Source organism: Protopterus annectens, chromosome 12.part0 (genome assembly GCF_019279795.1).
Source record: "Protopterus annectens isolate FY-2018-M chromosome 12.part0, PAN1.0, whole genome shotgun sequence".
Classification (NCBI taxonomy): domain Eukaryota; kingdom Metazoa; phylum Chordata; order Ceratodontiformes; family Protopteridae; genus Protopterus; species Protopterus annectens.
Genome location: NC_056746.1, coordinates 1,266,124,025 through 1,266,147,074, shown reverse-complemented (window position 1 = coordinate 1,266,147,074; position 23,050 = coordinate 1,266,124,025). Strand labels below are relative to the sequence as shown.

At 40.3% G+C, this 23,050-nt stretch overlaps 1 protein-coding gene across 1 annotated transcript in view; it reads left to right on the top strand.

Moving 5' to 3' along the window:
• PLCG1 (phospholipase C gamma 1) overlaps positions 1-23,050 on the top strand; it is a 415,222-nt gene that overhangs the window by 96,675 nt on the left and 295,497 nt on the right. The window contains exon 4 of the mRNA XM_044089015.1: positions 7,138-7,223. Within this exon, the coding sequence (XP_043944950.1) occupies positions 7,138-7,223 (86 nt within the window). The remainder of the gene's footprint in view (positions 1-7,137; positions 7,224-23,050) is intronic.

Genomic DNA, 23,050 nt, shown 5'->3' with positions numbered 1-23,050 from the left:
ACTCACGTAATCTTTTGCTTTATACAACTTCTCCTTCTGAATGCTCACAAACTATGTCTAACAATCTTCACTGCAATCAGCAATCCTGTCATTCCCACTTAGTGTAGGTATAATTATCATACAGACACCCCACTTTGTAAAAGAGAGTTTCCTAATGTATTGTAAGTAATGTATATTACAACTGCATATACTCTCCACAATTGTATTAACTGGTAATAGTATTGTACAGATGTGAATTTACATTATAGTCTTCCTTTCTCTCACTAAATGTAATTCTTACTTCCTTTGTATTTCCTGGCCAAGACTGGTCACTTGAGCTTAACGTTCTACTCCAGGAAACAACTTTCAAATAAAATAAATACATTTTGGTCAGTGATTTGTAATTTGCTCCATGGAGTGTGTAGTGGAGGCCCCATGAAAGGAAGCTGATATTTGTAGATTCTAGGTATAAGGAAGCTGGAAAGATAGATAAAGTGTTCAGTTTTCTCGCTTTAATAAGTGGGACTGTGAACTAATTAATATTTTTGTTTTATTGAAAGCTGACTAGTCTTTGGCAGTGTAAGCAGTTAGTGTCCTCCTTTCAGGGAAAGGGTAAGAACTCTGAAAATACAGTCACTAACTCTGCATAGGTCGACCAGATTTTATTAGCTGCAGTGGTAACAAATGGCAGAGCCTGTTTTATCTGAGCTTAGAGCATGCCTTGGTTTACTATCACATGTCTGAGTGTAAATTCGTTGGAAGATGATATCTCCTACGCGTTTGTACAGAACACAGATGACCAAAGAATAAAATTGTCAAATGGTGTTTTTTGTGGACATCGAATCGACGTTTTCAAACAGCCATAGTCAAAACAGGAAAGACCGCGTAGTACATCTTCAGATCTGCTCAACATTCTACGACAGTTTTTGCAGGGAGGCAAGCCCCCCCCTGCACCCCCCACCCCCCTATTTATATATAGGTTCATAGGTTCATACTAGGCTATCTGCCCAAGGGCATTTATAAGCCTAGCCCAGAGTTTTGTGGCTTTTGCCACCCCTTTAGTTTGAAGGAAACTATGCTCATTATTTTGCTGTGCCTCTGTCAAGCAGTGACACTGAGGTAATCCCTGGGGTATATCTGCGATCTCCCATCCATTGCTCAAGATTTCTCTTGAACAAGGCCAGCGAGGTGCTCTGCCTCACATGTACCGCGATTTTGTTCCACAGCATAGGGAGTCTCTGGGTGATGAATCTGTCCCTCCAGCACGTCCTATTAATAACTGTGTCAAGGTTTAAGTCTCCCGCCCTTGTAGTTCTGAGGGATCTAGATTTTTTGAGGTGAAGCATGTTCATCAAATCTGGGTCTGACATGGCCTTGTATGTCAGGCACAGGTCACCTCTGAGCAGGCGGTAAGCGACTGAATAGAGCTGGAGTTCTTTCAGTCGGGCAGCATAAGACATATTTTTGAGACCCTTTATCCTTTTGGTGAGGAACTTTTGGGGCCTTTCCAGCTGCTGCAGGTGTCGGGTCAGATACATTCCGAATGGGGCATTGTACTCAATCATTGGTCTGATGAGTGATGATTACAGGGGGATGATGACTTCCCTTGATCTAGATGTGAATCCCTTCATGATCAGGTGGGCAATGTAGAAGGTCTTCCTAACTACTTTAGCAACGTGAGTGTCAAACGAAAGGTTACTGTCAACCTGGGTCCCCAGATCCCTGATAACTTCTTCTGTGCTCAGTGGATTGCCACCTATATGGTAGCTAGGGGTAACCTTGTTTTTCCCGAAGGGTATGACTATGCATTTCTTGGCATTTAACTGTACGCCATGGCTCTGGCACCAGTTGTCCGTTTCTGTGAGACCCTTCTGAAGGATATCTGTGTCAGATATGTTCTCGACTATGGCGCCCAGTTTGCAGTCATCTGCAAACTTTGTCAGCCATAACCCTCCTGTGTTTGCTTGTACTTCAGAAAAGTAGATGCCAAACAAGAGTGGGCCCAGGACTGAGCCCTGTGGGACACCACTTGTGACAGGCTTTGAGTCTGACATGGCGCCAGCAACTCTGACCCTGTGGGTTCTGTCACTTAGCCAGTTTGCAACCCATCTTGTGATGTATGGGTTTACATTTAAGCTGATGAGTTTTTCAATGATACCTGAGTGGGGTATTGTGTTGAAAGCCTTTGCCAGGTCGAGGTAGGCTGTATGGACTGCCTTTCCCTCATCAATGGCCTTGGTGACCGTTTCGAAAAAGTCAACCAAGTTTAAAAGGCATGATCTGCCTTTGACAAAGCCAAACTGGGTTGGATCCAAAGTCTGCAAGTTCCCTATGTCTTTATTTATGAGTTCCATTATGATCCTCTCCATGGCTTTGCAGATCAGGCTTGTCAAGCTGATGGGACGGCAATTTCCAGGGTCGGTGGAGGCACCGCCTTTGTGAAGTGGGACCACAGTTGCCGTGCGCCACTCCTTGGGTACGTATCCTGAGGTGAGGCTAAGTTTAAACAGCTGTCCAAACTGTGGGTTTAATTCCTCATTGAGTTCGTGGAGCACACAGCCGGGGACACCATCCGGTCCCATGGATGCTGTGTTTTTAGCCTTGGAGAGAGCAGTTCTCACCTGGGCGTTAGAGATGTTTGGGGGGCTACAATCCTCTGGTATGGATATCTCTCCTTTTGGGGGGGGGTTTGCACTGAACCTGTCAGCCAGTATGTTGGCAATGTCTGTAGGTTCAGTAATTTTCACATCATTTTGAACTAATTCTGAGCATATCTGGGAGTTTCCTCCCAGGTTTCTAACATAGCTAAAGAAGGCCTTATGATTGTCTTTTGAGTCCTTAGCGATTTTTCTCTCAAAATTTGCCTTGGATGATTTTATGAGAGCTCTTAGTTTTTTACTTATAATGATCAAAGGTGTCTTACCTTTTAAGGATTTTGCTCTATCTTGTAGTAGCTTCCTCCTTTTGTTGTAGAGCTTGTTTATGGCTGGGGTCCACCAGACTGGACAGTTGCCTTTGGTACAAAGAGTCTTTGTTTTGTTTGGGATTGCCTGATCCATGCAGTCCTGTAGGTGCGAGATTGCACTACACTGAGGAAAGGGTACATTTCCCGATCCCCACTATAGAGCAATCTGCACTACATTGTCGAACCGTGCTATAGCGAATGTTCGCTATTGTAAGGTTCGACAATGCAGTAATCTCAATTCTGGTTCTGCTACCTGAGTTTCACACATTGGTTGATCGCACATAGTGCGATCGACAGTGTGATAGTAAACCGAATGCCTTTACCAACTGCACTTCTGTTTTCTGTTGATAGTAAGTATGAAAGCATGATGTTCATATTTAAATATTGCCATCCGTCTGCAGATTATTGCACACAGTCAGTCAGAATCAAGCCTTGTATCTTGTGTCTCTGAGGTAAACACCTTTACCATTATGCCTGCTCTACCTTGTATATAGTACTTAAGTAAGGTTGGCCTCTGTAACATTAATATAATACTGAAAGTGTTAAGCATTAAGTCAAACTTCTTAATGGTGTAAAATAATAGTAGCTTCTAGTTTTTTATATGTATTATAAAAGGTGTACCAGTTTTCCCTCATTAATGACAACTTTTTGGTGGCCTATAAAAGTCATACATTTCAAAGAGTTTAGTGAGGGGTACAATTTATTTTTCTTTTTTTCCCTAATAAATGTTTTTAGCATTTTTCTTTTACGTAACAATAAATAGTTTGAACAGCATTCAAGAACTATTTATAGTTTACATGACATCATTTTCTCATAATCAAATACAAAAGGCAAAGAACTAAACGTGTTACTAATCCTTGTTAAATTTATGCAGGTGCATTTTTTGAGGCCAACTGGAAGTTACGGCTAGGCATTTTTCTATTTTTTTTTCTTATTTAGGCTCTATATATAATCATATAATCCATGTAAAGCACAGTTTGTAATTTCAGCAGGTCAATGGCCATTCTGTTTATGAAGTTGGAGAAGAGGGGAGGAGGAGTAAAGATCTTGAGGCACATCATTGCTGGACAGAGTTAGAATCTAGTTCCTGTTTATATTGTAAATGTTCTTTTGGAGATGAAACCCTTTAAACTATGTTTTTTGACTAATTTCAGTTGTAGTGAAAGCATTTTGTTAATGATTGTAGTCAGTCATGTCAAAGATTTTAGTTAGGTTACTGAGGATTTTTTTCTAAATATTGACAAATGCAATTTAACTGTATTTCTTTTCATTAGCCTAACTAAAATCTTTGACACGACTAACTACAATCATTAACAAAATGCTCTCATGTTCAGATGCGAGAGCTAACCTTTCTGGCTGTATAATTAAAAGCCTTAGCATAAGATAATTATAATGTGAATGAAGTAAATGTATACTAGGTCTAAAGATGACATGCCCTGGAGTTGTCACCCTACTTTGAAGTACAGCAAGATTGTAGTTAATGTGTATAATGACTTACCAAAAGTATGGTGGGCACAGCCTGTGATGCCAGAAGTGGAGAGGAGCAAGAACCCCTGAAAAATGCTTTAAAGGGTTAGCACTAAGTTTTACTTTTTTGTTTGAATTACATTTTATTTCTCAGATTTTGAAGACTTGCAAACTTGGGCTGTATACTTCTGATAGGGAGTCAGTTTTGGTTCATCCTCATCATCCTCAAACCAGATCATCTTCTGCTTTCTTGTACGTGTGCCAAAACCACCATAATCTGTTCTCTTTGATCTTCTTTGTAGTTGGAGCTATTTTGGCTTCTGCTCTGTAAAATCTAATTTCTTTGTCTGTCCCATAGTGTGCATCCTACCATCTGTCTCACACACTTCATTTCATCATCTTCACCTTCCTTGACGGCTCTGCCTTCACTGCCCAGAGTTCTATAAAGATACACAAGTACTGGTTGCACTGTTGTTTTGTACACCTTACTTTTCAGCTTGTTTGACGTTCTTCTGTCTCACACACGCACGCACGCACACACACACACACGCACACTACCCCTAACCGTCTGCACCCGTTGGATGTAGCCCCTCCTCTAGCTTTGAACTTCTTCACTCAGGCTTCCATTCTCTTCAACTACCTGTCCTAGATACTTCAAGATGTTAACCTGTTCCACAATTTTCTCTTCTATTTCAGTTTTTAGTGTTTTTTCAGCTTTTTGGATTTCCTCTGTCATGAAAACTATCATGTCTGTACCTGCCATGTGCCTTCGGTTTGCATTCTACTCCCTTTGCATTCTGCTCCCTTATCATTTGCTGAAGTTCCTGTTCAGTCTGCTTGTAATGCCACATCATTTACGTGCAGCCCTTTTGTTGTTCTTTCCCCCTGACCTGTTTGCTGATGTAGTCCATCAATAGTACCAACAGTAGTGGCCTCAGAGCTAACGTCTGATGTACCACCAATCATGCTGTGGTCCTTGTACACATTCTGAGCTAATTCTATCAATGTTTCCAGCACTTTGAATCTTAGTAGCACTGCCCAAATCAGCTTTCTTGAGACCTTGTCATGTGCCTTCTCCAAATCGAAGAATGCTAATTTGGACTCTTTCCTCATCTCTGTCTTCTTCGCTGCTGTCTAACTGCTAAAATCGATTCAGTTATGCTCCATCCTAATCTGAATCTGAATTATGCAATCTTACATAGGTTCATAGGAGATTACTAGGCTAACTGCTTAAGGCCCATTACAAGCCTAGCCATTATTTCCTGGATTTTACCTGATTTTTGATCCCAAGAGCTACATGGTGGCAAAGGTATGTGCCTGTGCCTTTAAGTATTTTGCATACTTACTCTCCTGTAATGGAAAGGGGTGCCACCCCAGGAGTAAATTTACGATTCCCTATCCATTTGCTGCTCTGTGCATTTTGTTTACTCTTGTGCCTGTGGGGAGGGTTGTAGTGGGATGTACAATATATGTTTACAGGAACTGAGCAGAAATATTTTACTGGGCAATTATTTATGTGTTTAGGCAATTCAGATCCTGTATCACAGCTCAAAAAATATTTTTTTTAGTTGCACTAATTTGCTCATCAGTATTTCTGATAGTGTAGCCTTCAGGGAATATTTAAAGTCTGGAAACTCATTACACCCCCCCAAAAAATATGTTCCCAGTTACTTCTTTCTTACCAATTACACCTCCAACATTTGCAATCCACCTGTGGAAAATTTCTTTGGAGTTTGCTTGGGGTATAGAACTATCTATGCAAAGACTACCAAGCAAAAATCCAAAATCTAGACATTATTGCATATTTGGGAGCCATACATTTATTGTTCCACTGTGTCTTTGTGAATTGCTTATCCAGTCTCTCTTTCTAATCCTTTCCAACCTCTCTGATTGATTCCTACAGTTATCATGCAGTATTTTATATTCCCTACTAATTATCCCTTTTTAACAGCAACTTCTGTTCTAGATTCTGTTAAAGCTGTGATAGTGCAAATTTTTGTTCAAGAAATCAGAAGGCTGAAAATAAGATCAATGGTATACATGACATGCTGTCCGTTATTTAATGCACATAGAGGTTAAATGTGTTAAAATCTCACCTGTAGGGTATTTTATTTATTTGTATTGAACAGATCATATTGGTCCCTTTCTCGCTCTCACTTCGTCAAATGAAACATCGGGGCTGTTTAAACCACATACTTCAAGTCTCTTGAAAAGATTGCACACATAACGATAAAGGAAGGCTGAAGAAAATGTGTCTTATGTGTTGTATAATATCATAATATTAAGGAGCCCATACAAGAGTGTTTTCCATGACATTTGACTTCTTGTGGCTACAGGGAGTGACATTAAACTGCATCTCAGAAGTTCTGACATAGCCTGAGGGTATACTAGTAAACATTTCATATTTTAGGAGGTAATAAATTCACTGGACAGCCTGTTATTTGGCATAGTTTACCTATGGGCAACAGAATCCTTCATGTTATATATGAGCCAGTTTTTTTCCTTAAAAGAGGACTCACCAAACACAACATTGACTACAGGAGACTGATTATTGTGGATTAGTATGGTATTATCAGTTGTTTCTTAATTAGCAGTGTTTTATATAATGACCTGGTATTATTTTTTTTGCTCTGGATTACTTTGTTAAAGACTTGTTGAAAATTTCTGAGATTTGGCAGTGGTCATCCTGACTTTTAAGAATTTTCTTTCTCATCTTGTAACTGCAGGTACTTAACTGGGGACCAGTTTTCTAGTGAGTCTTCATTAGAAGCTTATGCTCGGTGCTTGAGGATGGGATGTCGATGCATTGAATGTAAGTGAAAGGAATTTCTTACAGAAATATCTCCTGGACTTTTAACATGATCATTGAATTATACGTATGCATGTTTTTAGAAATGTACTTGTGTAAAATACATGACTACAGTTAAATATTAGACTATATATGAATGCATCTTATGTCTGTGGTAAATGATTCCACTTAATGAAGGCTGAGTCTGTAATTAGTCATTGTTTGATCAGTTGCAACCCCATTAAAGAAATTTAAATAAGTAAATAATTCCACAAAGCTGACAATGGATTCCAAAATGCATTGCAAAATCAGATCTGTATTAAGTAAGTGTTTAAACAGAAATGGTGTAGAACCATTTTTGTTTGTCAGTCTTCTCGTAATGTAACTATGTCATATTTGGAGAATAAGGGCACACACTAATCAGGCCATTTACCTAGTAGATTAGTCTAAAGTCCTTGCCATAGTAACACCACAAAAGGATAAAATGGTGCTAAAATAAACTTATAACCAAGTAGAAAGCACCACAGTCGAGCTGGATATAGGCAACAGTTTATTCAGTTCCAAACACCGAACACAAAGTGAAAAGACCCACACTTAACGCTATAAAAGTACAAGTAACATTTTCGTCATCAACTTCATCAGATAAATTTCACAATCCCATAATTCCCTTTATATAGACACACTAATTACAATTAAACCAAATAAATCAATTAATCAATTAATGTAAACAACAGGACGTCATTAAAAACTGTCCTTATATGGTCATGTCAGTGTTATTTTAAAATCCATTTTACTTTAAGTTGATAAAAATCACTTTCATATATTAAAAAACACATCATATTCTTAAAATTGATTTTAAAAACATTTTTTTAAATTGTCATAAATAACTTACATTTAAATAAAATTTATGTTATATGTTTATGTTATGTTTGATGTCACTGTTTTCAAGCAAGTGTGTTTAATTAGGCAGTTTTCAATTAATCTGATCTTGAGTTCTAGTGCAGTAACATATTACAGAAAGTACGTCTTTAAAATTAATTTTTTTCTTCTCAAGGCTCATTGTTTTATTTGTAAAAAAAAATGTCAGGGATTCTTATGGTCCTTTGCAGGGTGGGATACTTGTCACTGACTGTATCTGTAAAGCCAAGCCAAGACAAGGCATGCATACGTGAACATGCCTGGCTGTCAAACATTTTATTCACAAGATTAGATGGTGTAGGGAGGTGTTTACTACTGTTCATCCATGGTGGTGCGTCTTTGAGAAATGACCCAAAAATATGTGGTTTCTTGTATAGAAGGATGAAGCCCTGACAATGGTCGAGATGTCCCAAGTTCATCTGTTAGGCCAGAAGCAAGAAATGCCAGTGCATGCAGAATGGGAGTAACCAGCTTCTGCTAGCTCACCCATCCTGAGAGGGGGGTTATGGTTCTGGGTTGCTGTTTAAGTGGCACCTAGAGGGTAAAGGAATTGTTACATGTAAGACTTGAAGGCTGGTGAACCATGCCTCCCTTGTGGAAGTGCAGTGTCTGCAAAAGTCAGTATATGGAGGCTTGCACCCTGCAGCAGTTAGCACTGAGTTCATCTCAGAGAGGGGTGAGGGGGAGCTCAAATGGAAGGTAGGACCCTCAGTCTGTCCTCTGAGCTGGCCTGTTCTCTAGCAACTGACTCTCACCATAGGAGGAAAAATGGCCTAATTAGGCAGCCAGGGCAGGATTACATTGATTGTAGGACTCTAGTTCAGGCTGGGAATGCCTGGCTCTATCCTCTACTAGAATGAATTTGCCAACTGTTTAAGATTATCTGGCAAGGATCCAAAAAAGGAAGGGAAGGCCTTGGCTGTTAATCTGTTGTTGATTATTCTCAGCAAACCCGATCAAAGCAGCTTTGAAGTAGCTGTCACTGTTTAGATTTCAGTGTTGTGCACATTTATTCTTTGCTGCATGAAACCATTTTATATTTTTTAGCAGCAGATGTGAAAAATCTTTGAGATGGACCAGTGTCATGGCCAGATAAGTTATTGTTAAAGGATTGGATTAAAAACACCCAATTCACAAAAAAAGTGGTGAAACATATGGGAACCAGTACCTGTATTGCTCCACAGTGCCCTGTGGCACTGATCAAGATACGTCTAGTGAGTAGAAAATGGAAATCAAAATCTAAACCAGCTGTATTGGAAGTAGTGAGTTTTGTAGCAGAAATGAAGTAACTGGAAGTGGGATTTTTAGAAAAGGGTAGGAACAAATTACTTGGAATAAATAGAAATTGTGGGAACAATACATGCAGAATAATGATCTGAAGGCAGCGTGAGGTTTAAAGAAAGGCAAGAAGTGAGCAATTCATGTAATGTTGGACTGATGATGGTTAAACAAAAGAACATGTGTGAATTATAACGCATGCAACTGGCAATGTATTACTATGGTTTGTTTTCTTGTATATAAATGTATGTTTGCTTGAGTCTTAAGTGATAATTTAATAAAGGTGCTAACAAAAGATATGTCTAATGAAGGTGGAAGAAGAAATCTCCTACTGTTACACCCATGTATGCCAACATGGTAGTATGTAGTACCCCATGTATGCCAACGTGATAGTATGTAGTACCCCATGTATGCCAACGTGATAGTATGTAGTACCCCATGTATGCCAATGTGATAGTATGTAGTACCCCATGTATGCCAACATGATAGTATGTAGTACCCCATGTATGCCAACGTGATAGTATGTAGTACCCCATGTATGCCAACGTGATAGTATGTAGTACCCCATGTATGCCAACGTGATAGTATGTAGTACCCCATGTATGCCAACGTGATAGTATGTAGTACCCCATGTATGCCAACGTGATAGTATGTAGTATGCACCAGTGCTGATATTTGCTTGATTGTAAACAGCTGTCCCTTGTTAGCATGTATGTATGCATGTATGGAGTTACTGATTCTGAGGTTTGAGACACTTTTGAACTTGTAATCTTCCTACGCCCACTGCCAGTGCTTTCAGTGACAAATACTAAAATGTTGGCAAGAATTTCTTTTTATCCTCCAGCATTGTCACCATACCTCTTAAGAGGAAGAAATCTGGACAAAACTAGAAATAATGGAGGACAAAGGGCCAAAAATAAGGACACTTTTTAAGTATTGCTCTTACAAACTTAGAAAGTTGATAGAATAACAGGTTTTGCATTAGCATGAATTTTCTGAAGGATATGAAGCCTGAAACTCAAATGTTGCATTATTTTCTGACTTCAGTCCTGAATGATTTGCCAGAAGACCACAATTTTATGAGAAGCAGACCAAAAATCTGAATAAAAAATCTGGACATTCTAGTTCATTCTGTCCATTGTGAGCCAGCAGATAACAGCATACAGTATTCCTTCCTGTTAAGTCATACCCTTTATAAGGGAATTCCATGGAATTAAAGGATATTCCTTGTGTCTTGTCTTTTATTACCCTTGCATGCCCTGTACTATAAGACCTAGCACAGACCGTTCCTAGTCTCAAATTCAAAAACAGAATTGTTCGGTTCATTTATTCAGAGCTTTCTTATGCCTGCCTTGGACACCTGTGACTGCAAGACTTAGATTGTTTTAAAATCATCTGGCATACAAAGTTGTTATATTGTTTGCACTTGCTTTAACTGTTTCATTGATATTTTCTGTGCTGCATTTATTTATTTTGTTGAATTTTCACTGTTTTTTAACCTGCACTTGTTAAAGAAACTCCATCCGTTTGTTACTGTTCTGCTGTTAGGTTGTTTTAACAATATTCTGATATTTCCTAACCTCTTCTGATACTGCAACAGCTGTTCTGAGTGAGTCTGCCAAAATATTTCTAAGTTTTGCTAAGTTTTGGTTTGTTGTGAACATTTTTCAGGGTTAGAGAACTTATTTCCAAGAATTCCTGATATTGCAGGAATTTTACTTCTGTTGTAAAGCATTTGTTCCTGCACTTGAACTCAAAACCAGCTTTTTTTACATTGGAAGGGTTCTTTTGCACTCTGGTGGGAGCAGAGGGCTAAATTCAACCCATCCATTGTGGGAATTACTTGTCGATACCTAATTGTGTTTTTATCTGATTGACCCGAGGGTTTAACTTTATAAAAGTCTTTCATCCTGCTTGTATAAAAGCCTTGTACAAACATGGTTCCCCATGCTTGCATATAAGCAAACCTGTCCAGTTTAAAATCCTCTGTAGGAAACGCTGTCCATAGTCTCCCAGTGTTCACAGCTGCTCAAAGAGCTGCCAGTTTGTGCAGAGGGTGGTACTGCAGATATCTACTAGTATACTAATAAACACTCATTTGACCTTTAAGTTACTCTTCCTTACTCCTTCCCATCTAGAAATTGTGCTTCCTTGCCATGCATAGCATAGGCTAGATTCAGACCTGCTGCATCACTCTGCTCTTAAACCAGCCATCTTACATTGAGAGCCTCCCTGCACCTTTGTGGCAGAAGTATGTAGTTCAGGACTCATCTGAGTTGGGGATTGCTGGAGAAAGGCTCAGTTTGGAGATTTCCCATTGGTAGTTGGGTTAAAACTGTTTAAATTTGCCTGTATATAAGCTTCATGTTTGTGTGAGTTTGCTCTCAGTTTACTGGAGCTGTTCAACATTTGGCAACTTTAGGCAGAAATCTGGAGTGGATCTGCACTGAAATCCAAGACATCCACTGAAAAAACTGAAAAATAAGTATATGTTAAGGCAGCACTGCACTTTACCTGTATTTAATTGAATTGAATTGAATTGCTGATTCATTTTTGTCTTTTTTTGACTGAATCCAGCTAGCCCATTTCCTTCCCAAATACCACATTCAGAAAAATCCTGCCACAGTGGACGGGCAGTTTCCCATCATTTCTCCTGCCAGCTTGATTGATGTAGGCATCTTGAGGCAGTGTAGCAATTGCTTCATGTATACTGACAACCGTTTATTCCTAAAGCAAACTAACATCCTGTGTGAGAGATCCAAATACACTGTGGAACTGGCATCACGTCTGTCACTTAAAAACAAACTAGACATCAAACAGGTTGTCAGCACAACACACAAACCTCAGCTGTCACACAAAATAAGGTCACGACACATGAACCCACATATGGGGAGGTACTCACTAAAAGACTACCAAAATAACAGAGACCTCCCAAATGTATACCACCTACACTCACCACTAAGCATAAAGAAACCACTACACATATCAACGCATCAGTGTTTCAACAAATAAGTCCCTAAGGCAAACCACATCAGATGTCTTGGTCATTGGCAACTGCATAGTGAGACACACACATGTCCCCCTCACCAGACTGGACAAGGAGAAGATCACAGTCAGCTGCCTATCAGGTGTCAGGATCTGACAAATCATGCATGCACTCAAGTCAGTCAACAAGTACCTTTATGACTGTCAAAGTCCATGGTGGAATGAATAACTTGAGACGTACCTCCCTGGACTATATGAAGAGAAACATGACAGAACTCTCTGTGTCCCAGACAGGTATGTCCATATTCCTAAGCAGTACCCTACCCTCAGTCAGGATGATGTCACAGTATAAACAAAAAGTAATAGACTTCAATAGTTGGCTCAGCTTCTGGTGTCATCCAGGGGGATCCAGTATCTGTCAGCCTGGGAAGATATGGTAGACGGACCTCGCTGCTTTGCTAGAGGTGGTCTGCATGTGTGCCCCCTCAGCTTTCAGATACTGGCAAAGGCCCTTGCCTCCCCTATAGTGCCTTTTGTAGGCAATGTCAAAATAACAAATTTTCCAATGTAACAAAATCTAATCGAGACAAACTCAGAGTTGTGCTGCTTAATAGAAGCACTTCTCACCTTGGATGATGCTGATGTCTGTGCAGTTAAAAAGACATGATTCAAGGCCACAGAGGGCAAACCGGCCGTGCAAAGCTACAATGCCTTCCACATGTTCAGACCTCAAAATGAGAATGAAGGAATCAAAGGTGGAGGCGTATCCATTGTCATTAAAACCAAATACACTTCGAGACTGGTCAAACAGAATGACTCGAACTACTCCATGTCCAATTACCTATCGGGAAAGTACCATACCACATCATTGCCAGCTATAGATCCCCCACTATGAACTAAGATAAGCACACCACCTACCTCGGGTTACTGGAATCCCTTGTCATATAGCTCAACACCTTGGTCATGGGAGAGATCAACTATCCTTCCATAGACTGGGGGACATACATGAGCAAATACATGCTCGCTCAGAGGTTCCTGGTCTTTAACACAAATGCTGTGGAACAGATAGTTTGCACTCCCACTAGGGGCTGTAGTGTTCTGGACATAGTACTCACCAACATGGGGGGGGGGTCACTGTACTTCCCCATGTGTGATGTCCTCCCTGGTTAGGTCAGACCACAAATCAGTCTCGCTTGAATTAACTACTGGAACTGACACCCTCACAGGAATACAAATTTATAAAAAACTTTACCAAAGCTAACTACAGTGTACTAAGCAATGATATAAAAAACTTCATACCACCCACAATCGCAGACACCAATGATCACTATGCAGAAGTGTATGCAGATGCCCTGTACTAACACTTAAGTGACTGCATAAACTCTGTTGTACCTGACCAGCTCAAAACCAGGTCTTCCCGTAAAACCAAGCCACTGTGATGGACTTCAAGTATAAACAGATTATGTAACAAGAAGAAGAAACTGTTGTCCAAAAGCAAGAGGGATATCACTCTGCAGAGGAAGAGTTCCCTCCTAAGCCTAAACAGGAAAATCAGAAATCTTGTAAAGCCTTCTAATGCAAATTATGAAACTAAAATCACATCCCTAGCCAAGGATAATCATAAGGCATTCTTTAACTATGTCTGAAGTCTAAAATGGAATACCCAACTATGTGCTGAACTGGTTGTAGGTAGGATCACTCCTACCACACTGGAAGATCACCAACCTGCTAGCTGACAGATTCAGGGCAAACTTCACCCCCCCCATCCCCACCTACCATATCCCAAAGCATATCTGACACCAGGCATCTGCCTAGTATCCCTAGAGAACAGGTCATCCCTGTGCTCACCAAGGCCAAAAACACTGCCTTAATGGGACCAAATAATATCCCACGTGTTTACTAAACAATCTAAAACAAGACCTAGAGGAACCACTTGGCATTCTCTTTAAGCATAGCTTGAGAACTGGCTAAGTTCCTGCAAAATGGAGAACAGCAACAGTAATCCCCCTGCACAAAGAGGGGCCATCAACTGACCCTGGGAACTATAGGCTCATAAGTCTAAAAAGTCTTGCCTGCAAGGCCATGGAAAGAATTATCATGGACCTTATCAACAAGGACATAGGCGACCTCCAAATGCTGGACCCAACCCAGTTTGGCTTTGTTAAGAGTAGATCATGCTTAGTAAACCTAGTAGAACGTTTTTGAGAATGTTACCAAAGCCATGGATGAAGGTAAGACAGTGCACACTGCCTATCTCAACCTTGCCAAGGCTTTCAACACAATTCCTCACTCTGGCATCATTGAGAAGCTCTCCCAGATAGGGATTACAGTAGATCACATAGGATGAAATTGAAGAGAATGTGCCACAGGAAGATGCTGTAGAACTCTCTATAGAATGCTTGCAGGAAATGGAGAACAAAGTGTGTGCCCTTAGTTTAGAAGAAATGAGCTGCTCGATTTAATAGAGATAGATACAAGTAGATGTATTAAGATCAATGAATGAAAAAGATCGCAGAAGCTCAATAAAACTCAGTCAGACGTTTGATAAAACAAATGAACACAGTAATTAGGACTGTCCATAGAGATCAATGCAATATAACAGAAGTAGACAGGATAAATGACTGTGCAGCTGAATTAATAACAGATAAAATTCTACCACACGGACACAGGGTAGTGAGGGAAAGGAAGGGAGAAATTGAATACCATCTTGGAAGTATCGAACAGCGAAAACTATAAAGCAATTAAGACAAGAAGCGTCACTGTTAGAAGAGTATAGAAGAGGGAACAGATCAACAAAAATACTCAGAATCATAGAAGTGGTAAAAGCAATGCACAGTATTATAACGCAGTATCTATCTTGCACTATTGCAAATAAACTAAAACTCTCAGCACAGGCGGAAAAACTTACAAGATACACAGATAAGTATAAAGGGAAACTACAACATAAGCAATTTATTGATGACCCCAAAAAGTTCTATAGAGAATTGGGAGAAACAATACAAAAGGAATTGAAAGACCACCCAAAAAAGAAGAAATAGATACATTTTGGAGAAATATCTATGAAGATCCTTGGAACATAAAGTTGCTAAATGGACAGAGAAAGTAAAAGAAAGAATAAGAAGTTCAAAGGTACTGGATATGCAATGGGATGAGGTATTGGCCAGAGAGATTGAAATAAAGTTAAGACAGTCCTCCAATTGAAAACCTGAGGCCCAGATGCAGTACCTAACTTCTGGCTAAAAGTATTAACGCCTTTGCACAAAGATTTAGCCATGAGTAAGAACTATTTATATGCAAACCCCGAACAGACACCAACCTGGTTAATAACAGGAAAAACAATGATCCTACTTAAGACTGAACCTGCAAGTTATCCTGACAATTATAGACCAATAACTTGCTTTCTGACGATGTATAAACTTTATACCTAAATTGATGCTGACAGAGTTTATAGTCATTTAGAAGAAAATTCAATCATGGCAATAGAAAAAAGGGTAATAAAAGAAAGTCGCATGGAACAAAGGATCATCTGTTGCTAAATAAAGTCTTAATGGAAAACTGTAAAAAGGGGAAGAATCTAGTATGGCATGGATTGACTACAAAAAATCATTTAGTAGTATCCCACATTCAGGGATAAAAGAATGCTTAAAAATGTATAAGATACACCCTATGCTGATCAACTACATTACAGTAACCATGAAACAGTGGCAAACTACTTTGCAATTAAGCCATGATAAAGGACAAATTATTACTCCAGTGATAAAATTTCAAAGGGGGATATTCCAGGGTGACTCCCTATCACCACTGCTATTTTGTCTTGCCCTTAACCCTTTAAGCTGTCTACTTAACTGATTAGGACATGGCTATAATTTGTCTCCTAGAAAACAACAAAGTGGAAATACCTTACATCTTCTGTTTGTTGATGATTAAAATTGTATAGCTCATCTGATGAGGAACTGAAAGCACAACTGTAAGTAGTCAAAACCTTTTTAGACGATAAAAGAATGTCATTTGGTCTTGATAAATGTGCAAAAGCAACCTTTAAAGCAGGAAAACATCAGCACCAAGAAAACGTCAGTTTGGGACACGAATGTGATATAAAAGAACTTGAGCAAGGAGGAGTGTATAAATATTTGGGGATTGATGAAGGATCAACAACAAAACATGGCCAAATGCAAATAAAACTTAGTAAGGAATGTTTTAGAAGACTTAAATTAATCCTGAAAATAGAGTTGACATCTAGGAACAAAATTCAAGATATAAACCCATTTGCTCTTCCTGTCCTAACTTACAGTTTTGCAGTGATTGACTGGCCCCAACATGTGCTGGATAGATTAGATAGGAAAACAAGAAGGATGCTTCATGCTCACCAAATGATTTATAAAAGTCTGTGCATACCAAGATTGTATATTTCCCATTCCGAAGGAGGTATAGGCCTCCTTGAAATTGATTACATTTATAGATCTGCAGTCGTTGGACTGCACACATATATGCTGACCTAAAAAGACCCAAACATAGTGAAAGTTTTGAAATATGAGTATTATAAATCTAAGATGATTTCTCTTCTTACTCTAGAAGAAGGATATTGGCATCAAGCACAAATGGAAATCAAACCAGAAGTAGATAAAAATCAGGCAGCAACTGAATGTGCCAAAAAAAAAAAAGAGAAAGAATGTAAGGTGAAAGATAAGATGAGAAGGCAAGAAATGTGGAAAATGCATAAATATAGTTGCAAGTATAGAAAAGTTCTGGAAGAACCTCATGTTGATCAGGATCGAATGCAGGAATGGTTAAGGAGAGGTGAATTCAAATCAAAAGATGAAAGGTTAATATTGGTGGCCCAAGATAGTGGGCTTACATACACATTGGTTTACAAAGAGTCAATTGAATATGTGGGAGAAGCAGACAAATGTAGGTTTGTAAAACAGAATTGGAAACAGTTGCACACCTCGTTGCTGGTTGTGATATACTAATGGCAGCGGGACTGTATACTGAAAGGCATAATAATGTGGCAAGACTGTTGCACTGGGGATTGTGCAAATATTATAGTATTGAAATGGCTGAAAAACACTGGAAACCAGTAGACCCATCACCAGTGGAGTACCAAAGGGTTCTGTGCTGGGCCCCTTACTGTTTGCCATCTATTTTGCAGAAATCCAGGCCAAAATAGATGGCTTTTGGCTCACCTAGTTCGCTGATGATTGCAAACTGAGAACAATCATCGAGTCCTCCAATGATGTCAACATACTAAGTTTTATTTGCTATGGAAATGTTTTTGTACCCTTCTCCTGACTGATACCATCCAACAATGAGATCCCTTTGATGCTTTGTAAGCCAAACCATAGCTTTTGCTGTAGCAGGCAACTGAGTAAATGACAGGAAAATCCTACTAGGACAGCTGAACTTTATTTGGGGTTAACAAGAGTCTCTTTAATTGATGGCAGGTGTGTACCCAAGAAGACTGAATGCTGTAATTAAATCATAAGGTGCTTCAACAAAGTATTAGTTTAAGGGTGTGCACACAGAACAAAATATTAGTTTAATGGTGTGCACTTATGCAAACAGCACATTGTACATTTTTTATTTCTTATATTTTTTCCCCTAACATATTTGTTTTTCTGTTGAATTGCACAGGTTATAGGTCACATTAAAGGTGGGAAAACTTTTGAAATGATTTATTGTGGTCTCATTTTTTTATATCACAAAAACCTGGCACTTTAACAGGGATGTGTACACTTTTTATATACACTGTATGTAGGAGCAGACAAGCCAGCAGGTTTTCCTCTGATGTTCTTCGTGTTTCACTGTTGCAGTCATTACATTAGGGTAATCCTGCTGGCAGGTTGCCCTCAGTTGGCCTGAATTCCAAAGTCTTGGGTCCTGCATTGGCTGCTGTTGCCCCTTCCCTGAGGTCAGGTCGTCAGGGGTATAAAAGAAGCAGCCAATGCCATTTTCTTTAGTTTTTCTTGCTGCGCGATGCCCGAAGCAGAAGCAGTTCGCAAGTGCCGGTCGGCCAACTCCTGAGATTTTCATGTTCGAATTTCAGATCCGAAGTCTTCAATAAAAGCTAAGTACCCTGTTGGGGAAACTTTTTTCTTGCTCCAGACCGATGTCAGAAAAAGTTAATAATTGTATTTCTTGTGGGAAGCAAATACCTCATAAGGACTTTCATTCCCCTCTGAAAGTGATTCTAGGGCACTGGATAGATGGGGAAAAAAGATTTACACATCTGCTACATTGGCTATAAGGGCCTTAAACTGCCAGTTTCATATGCTCAAATATCAGCAATATGTCATGACACTGCTTAAACAGAAAATGTTGGTAAATTCTGAATGTGCAGAAAACAAAGAAATGCAGGATTTATCGCATGCAACTGAACAAGTTGGAAAGCATACTTTGCAATGTGGTTTTGATTCTCTGGTGGCCTCCTGCAGGGCTGCAGTTACGGGTTCTGTAATTAGAAGACATGCTTGGTTAAAGGAACAAAATCTGCCTGATCATGTCAAAGCTAAATTATTAGATGCACCATTACAGCATGATACCTTGTTTGGTGTTAAGGCAGAAGAGGTGTTAAAGAAAATGGAGGACAAAGCTACATCTATGCAAACGGTCAAAGATGTTTTACAAGTACAGCCACCTCAGTGTAGCAGACACTGGCCTACAAAGAATTGGTCCTTTCCAGTGTCAGACACACCTCAAAAGGGCAGATCCAGATGCCCTAGAGGCAGATCCCAGCCGCACTCATGGACATGGGGGCTATTCAACAAGTTCCACAGCAAGAGCAGAGACCAGGATTTTACTCAACTGTTCTTGGTACCCAGAAAGGACAAAGCATGGAGACCAATACTGGACCTATCTATTCTAAACACTTTCCTGGATATACCAAAATTCAAGATGTTGACCTTGCAGCATCTTCTGCCCATGCTGGGCAGAAAGGCTTGGCTCGTCACTTTAGACCTAAAAGAGGCATACCTGCATGTCCCAATCAGACAATCATGCAGAAGATACCTCAGATTCAATGCTGGTTCAAAGGATTACCAATTCTCTCCACTGCCCTTTGGCTTATCTACTGCACCCAGGGTCTTCACAAAGTGCCTGGCACCAGTACTTGCTTTCTGCAGACAAAGAGGAATACAGATATATCCTTACTTGGCTGACTGTCTCATTCAAGCAGAGAACAAGGACATTCTACTACAGGATCTGGCGTTTGTGAAAGGACTTTTAACATGCCTAGGGTACACAGTCAACGAACAGAAATCAAAGCTAGTACCCTCTCAAGAGAATATTCCTGGGTGCAAGTTTAAATACAACTGCACAGATGGCTTATTTCATGCCAGACAAACAAAGGCAGCTGACTACCTATTTCAAAATGTTGGCCAAAGGTCCAGTTATCTGCAAGAAAAATTCTGCAGGCTTTGGGCTTCATGGCATCCTGCGTCCTACTAATTCCATATGCAAGACTACATATGAGGAAACTTCAATGGTAACTAAAAAGTGTTTGGACTCAACATTGCCACAGCCTGGAAACTATAATTACTCTCATTCCCTGCCTGCAACAGGAGTTTCGATGGTGGGCAAAGGCTTGTTGCCAGAACAAGGGACAGCCGTTCACATTACCCCCAGCCAGGCAGACACTAACAACGGATGCATCCGTTTATGCCTGGGGGGCCCACATGGCAGGAACATGCATTCAGGGCACATGGATCTCAAACCAAATACATCTACATATCAATCAAAAAGAGATGCTAGCTGTTCAAAATCCCCTGACAGCCTTCAAGGACCTACTTCATCCAGGACAACTACTGATAAAGACAGACAACACCACTGTCATATGGTATATAAACAAGCAGGGGGGCACACATTCTTACCCACTTTGCAGACTAGCCATGACTTTGTGGGACACAGCACTGACCTACCAAGTACATCTGCAGGCACAATTCCTGCCAGGAAGGAAAAATACTCTGGCAGATGAACTAAGCAGAAACCTCATGGATCCCCACGGGTGGCAGCTGGATCCACAAGTCTTCAGCATGATAACAAGGAAATGGGGATGCTCGGACATAGCTCTATATGCTTTCCTTCACAACTACCAACTAAAAAGATTCTGCACAAGGATTTATCACAAACAAGCATGGAAAGTGGACGCCCTATCCTTCAGCTGGAAAAACCTATCAGTATATGCCTTTCCCCCTCTGCCTTTCCTCCCCAAGGTACTCTTAAAGGTCAGACAGGAGAAGCCAAAGATGATACTGATTGCCCCAGACTGGCCCCGCCAGCACTGGTATCCAATTTTAAGGAGCTTGTCTCAATGCCCAGCTTGGACCTTACCTCAAGTACCTCATCTACTGTCCCAGCAAAACAATCAGATCCTGCACAGCCAACTCAGGACTTTAAACCTGGCAGCATGGTGGATAACGTAGTCATATAAAACACACCTCTCAGCAAAGCTATGATGGATGTCATTTTGGAAGCCAGAAGTCCTAGTACTAGAAAATCTTATGCCGGAAAATGGAAGAGATTCTGTGCTTGGAACCAGGCACAAGGAACAGATACAGCTGTGCCAAATATTCCTCAGATTTTACAATACTTAACTGAGATGCTGGACAAAGGCCTATCTTTCCCATCTATTAAAATTCATGCCTCTGCCATTTTGGCTCATTACAATGCAGAGCCACCAGTCTTTTCTCATCCATTATTAAAACAGTACCTCAGAGGAGCCAAAAATTTAAGGCCTCCAAGGAGATCACCAATGCCTGCATGGGACCTCAACTATGTCTTGGAAAAACTCACCCTGCCTCCTTTTGAGCCAGCAGCTACTGCTGATATAAAGTTTTTATCTTGGAAAACAGCTCTGCTCCTAGCAATAACTTCTGCAAGACAAGTTTCAGAGCTACAGGCACTCATGGCTGTGAAACCTTTTATCTTTTTTTATTCGGACAGAGTCTCCCTGAGGACAAACCCAACATTTATGCCTAAAGTGGTGTCCAGTGTGGGTCTTAACCAAACCTTTCATCTGCCAACTTTTTATCTGAATCCACAGAACAAGGGGGAAAGAATTCTGCATTATGTGGACGTACACAGACAGCTTAGATTCTACTTGGACAGAACCAAAGTTTTCAGAAAGGCAGAGCAATTACTAGTGGCATATGCTGCAGGATCACAAGGAAAGGCTATCTCAAAGCAGACAGTTTCAAAGTGGATAGGCCACTACATTCATTTCTGCTACTTATACCATGGCAAGCCAGTGCCTAAGGGCATTAGGCCACATTCCACCAGAGCTGCAGCCACTTCAGCAGCCTTTCTCAGGGGAGTACTAACCAAGGACATTTTAGAGGAAGCTATTTGGAGATGTTCATCGTGCATACAGCTGCAGTCATAACAGTATATAAGACACTTCAGTCTTTTGCGGCGGTGCCCGAAGGTCTTCTTTTCTTGCCTCAGACCGATGTCAGACAAAGTTAACAATTGTATTTCTTTCCATTCCTGTATACCTTGTTTAGGCCCAGACCGCACTATTAGCGTCACGGAGTTTGCTCAGTACTTTTTGGTAAAGCTTTTGATTATAAAATGGAGACTCCGACTACTCTCAGCTGACACTTCTCTGGCGGTGTCTTCTAGGGCCCATCTCCAGGCCCATGCCTAAAAGCAGATGCTAAAAATGGCTGAGGATTAATTACTCTTATCAGGCTCCTCTTCTGACCAGGGCTCCATTATTTCAACATTCTGATGAAGAGGAACACTTTTGAAGATTCTGATGCAGAGCAGTCCATTCCTTCTGTATCTCTCCAGAGGATTTTTCTTTAAACCTTGCATACCTTGAGGAACACTTCCATTGGGAAGGCCAAGACTTTCTGACTTGGGGAATTTCTTTGCTACCTCAGCACAGACCTCTGGCGATACCTCCTGTCTTGGACATACTTGATGACCTGCCTCCTGCCCCAGTCAAGCCTGATAGGTACTAGTTCCTAACTCTCACCAATTTCTTTACAAAAGCCATAATGCTGACCCTGAAACCATTTCTCAAGGCCCCAAGGGAATGAAGGCAGTTTCTGTTATCACAATTAAAATGTCACAACCTGAACAACCAGATTTGAAGAGTTGCAGGATATGATGCATAGTGCAGAACAAGTTCTAGAGGCCTCTAGAGCTGCTGTTACAGGATCAGTCATCATGCCTGGCTTAGGAACAAACCTTGCCTGATCATGTTAAAACAAAAGGATGTATTATTTGGTACTAATGACGGACAAGCCCCAAAGAGGTAGATACAGGCGACAATGGCAAACTCCAGCACCAAGAGGTAAGACAGTGCACAACACCCTTTTCATGCCAAGCAAGTCTCAGCTGGCAGCACCCTTGGGAGGAAAGCTGGCATTATTTACAAGAAATTATATTATCACAACAGACAAATGGATCCTGGACATTATAAACAGAGGCTACAGATTTCATTTTCACACTCTTCCAAAATGCCACACAATCAAAGGGCAGAGGCTCAAATACAAATTTCAAAGCTCATGGACATGAAAGCTATTCAAGAGGTACCCAAGGTCAAGGTTTTATTCCAGACTATTCCTGGTACCAAGGAAGCACCCTAAACACATTTCTACTCGTACCAAAATTCAAGTTCAATCCACTATCAATTCTCGGCTTATCTACAAGCAGACAGCAAACACATA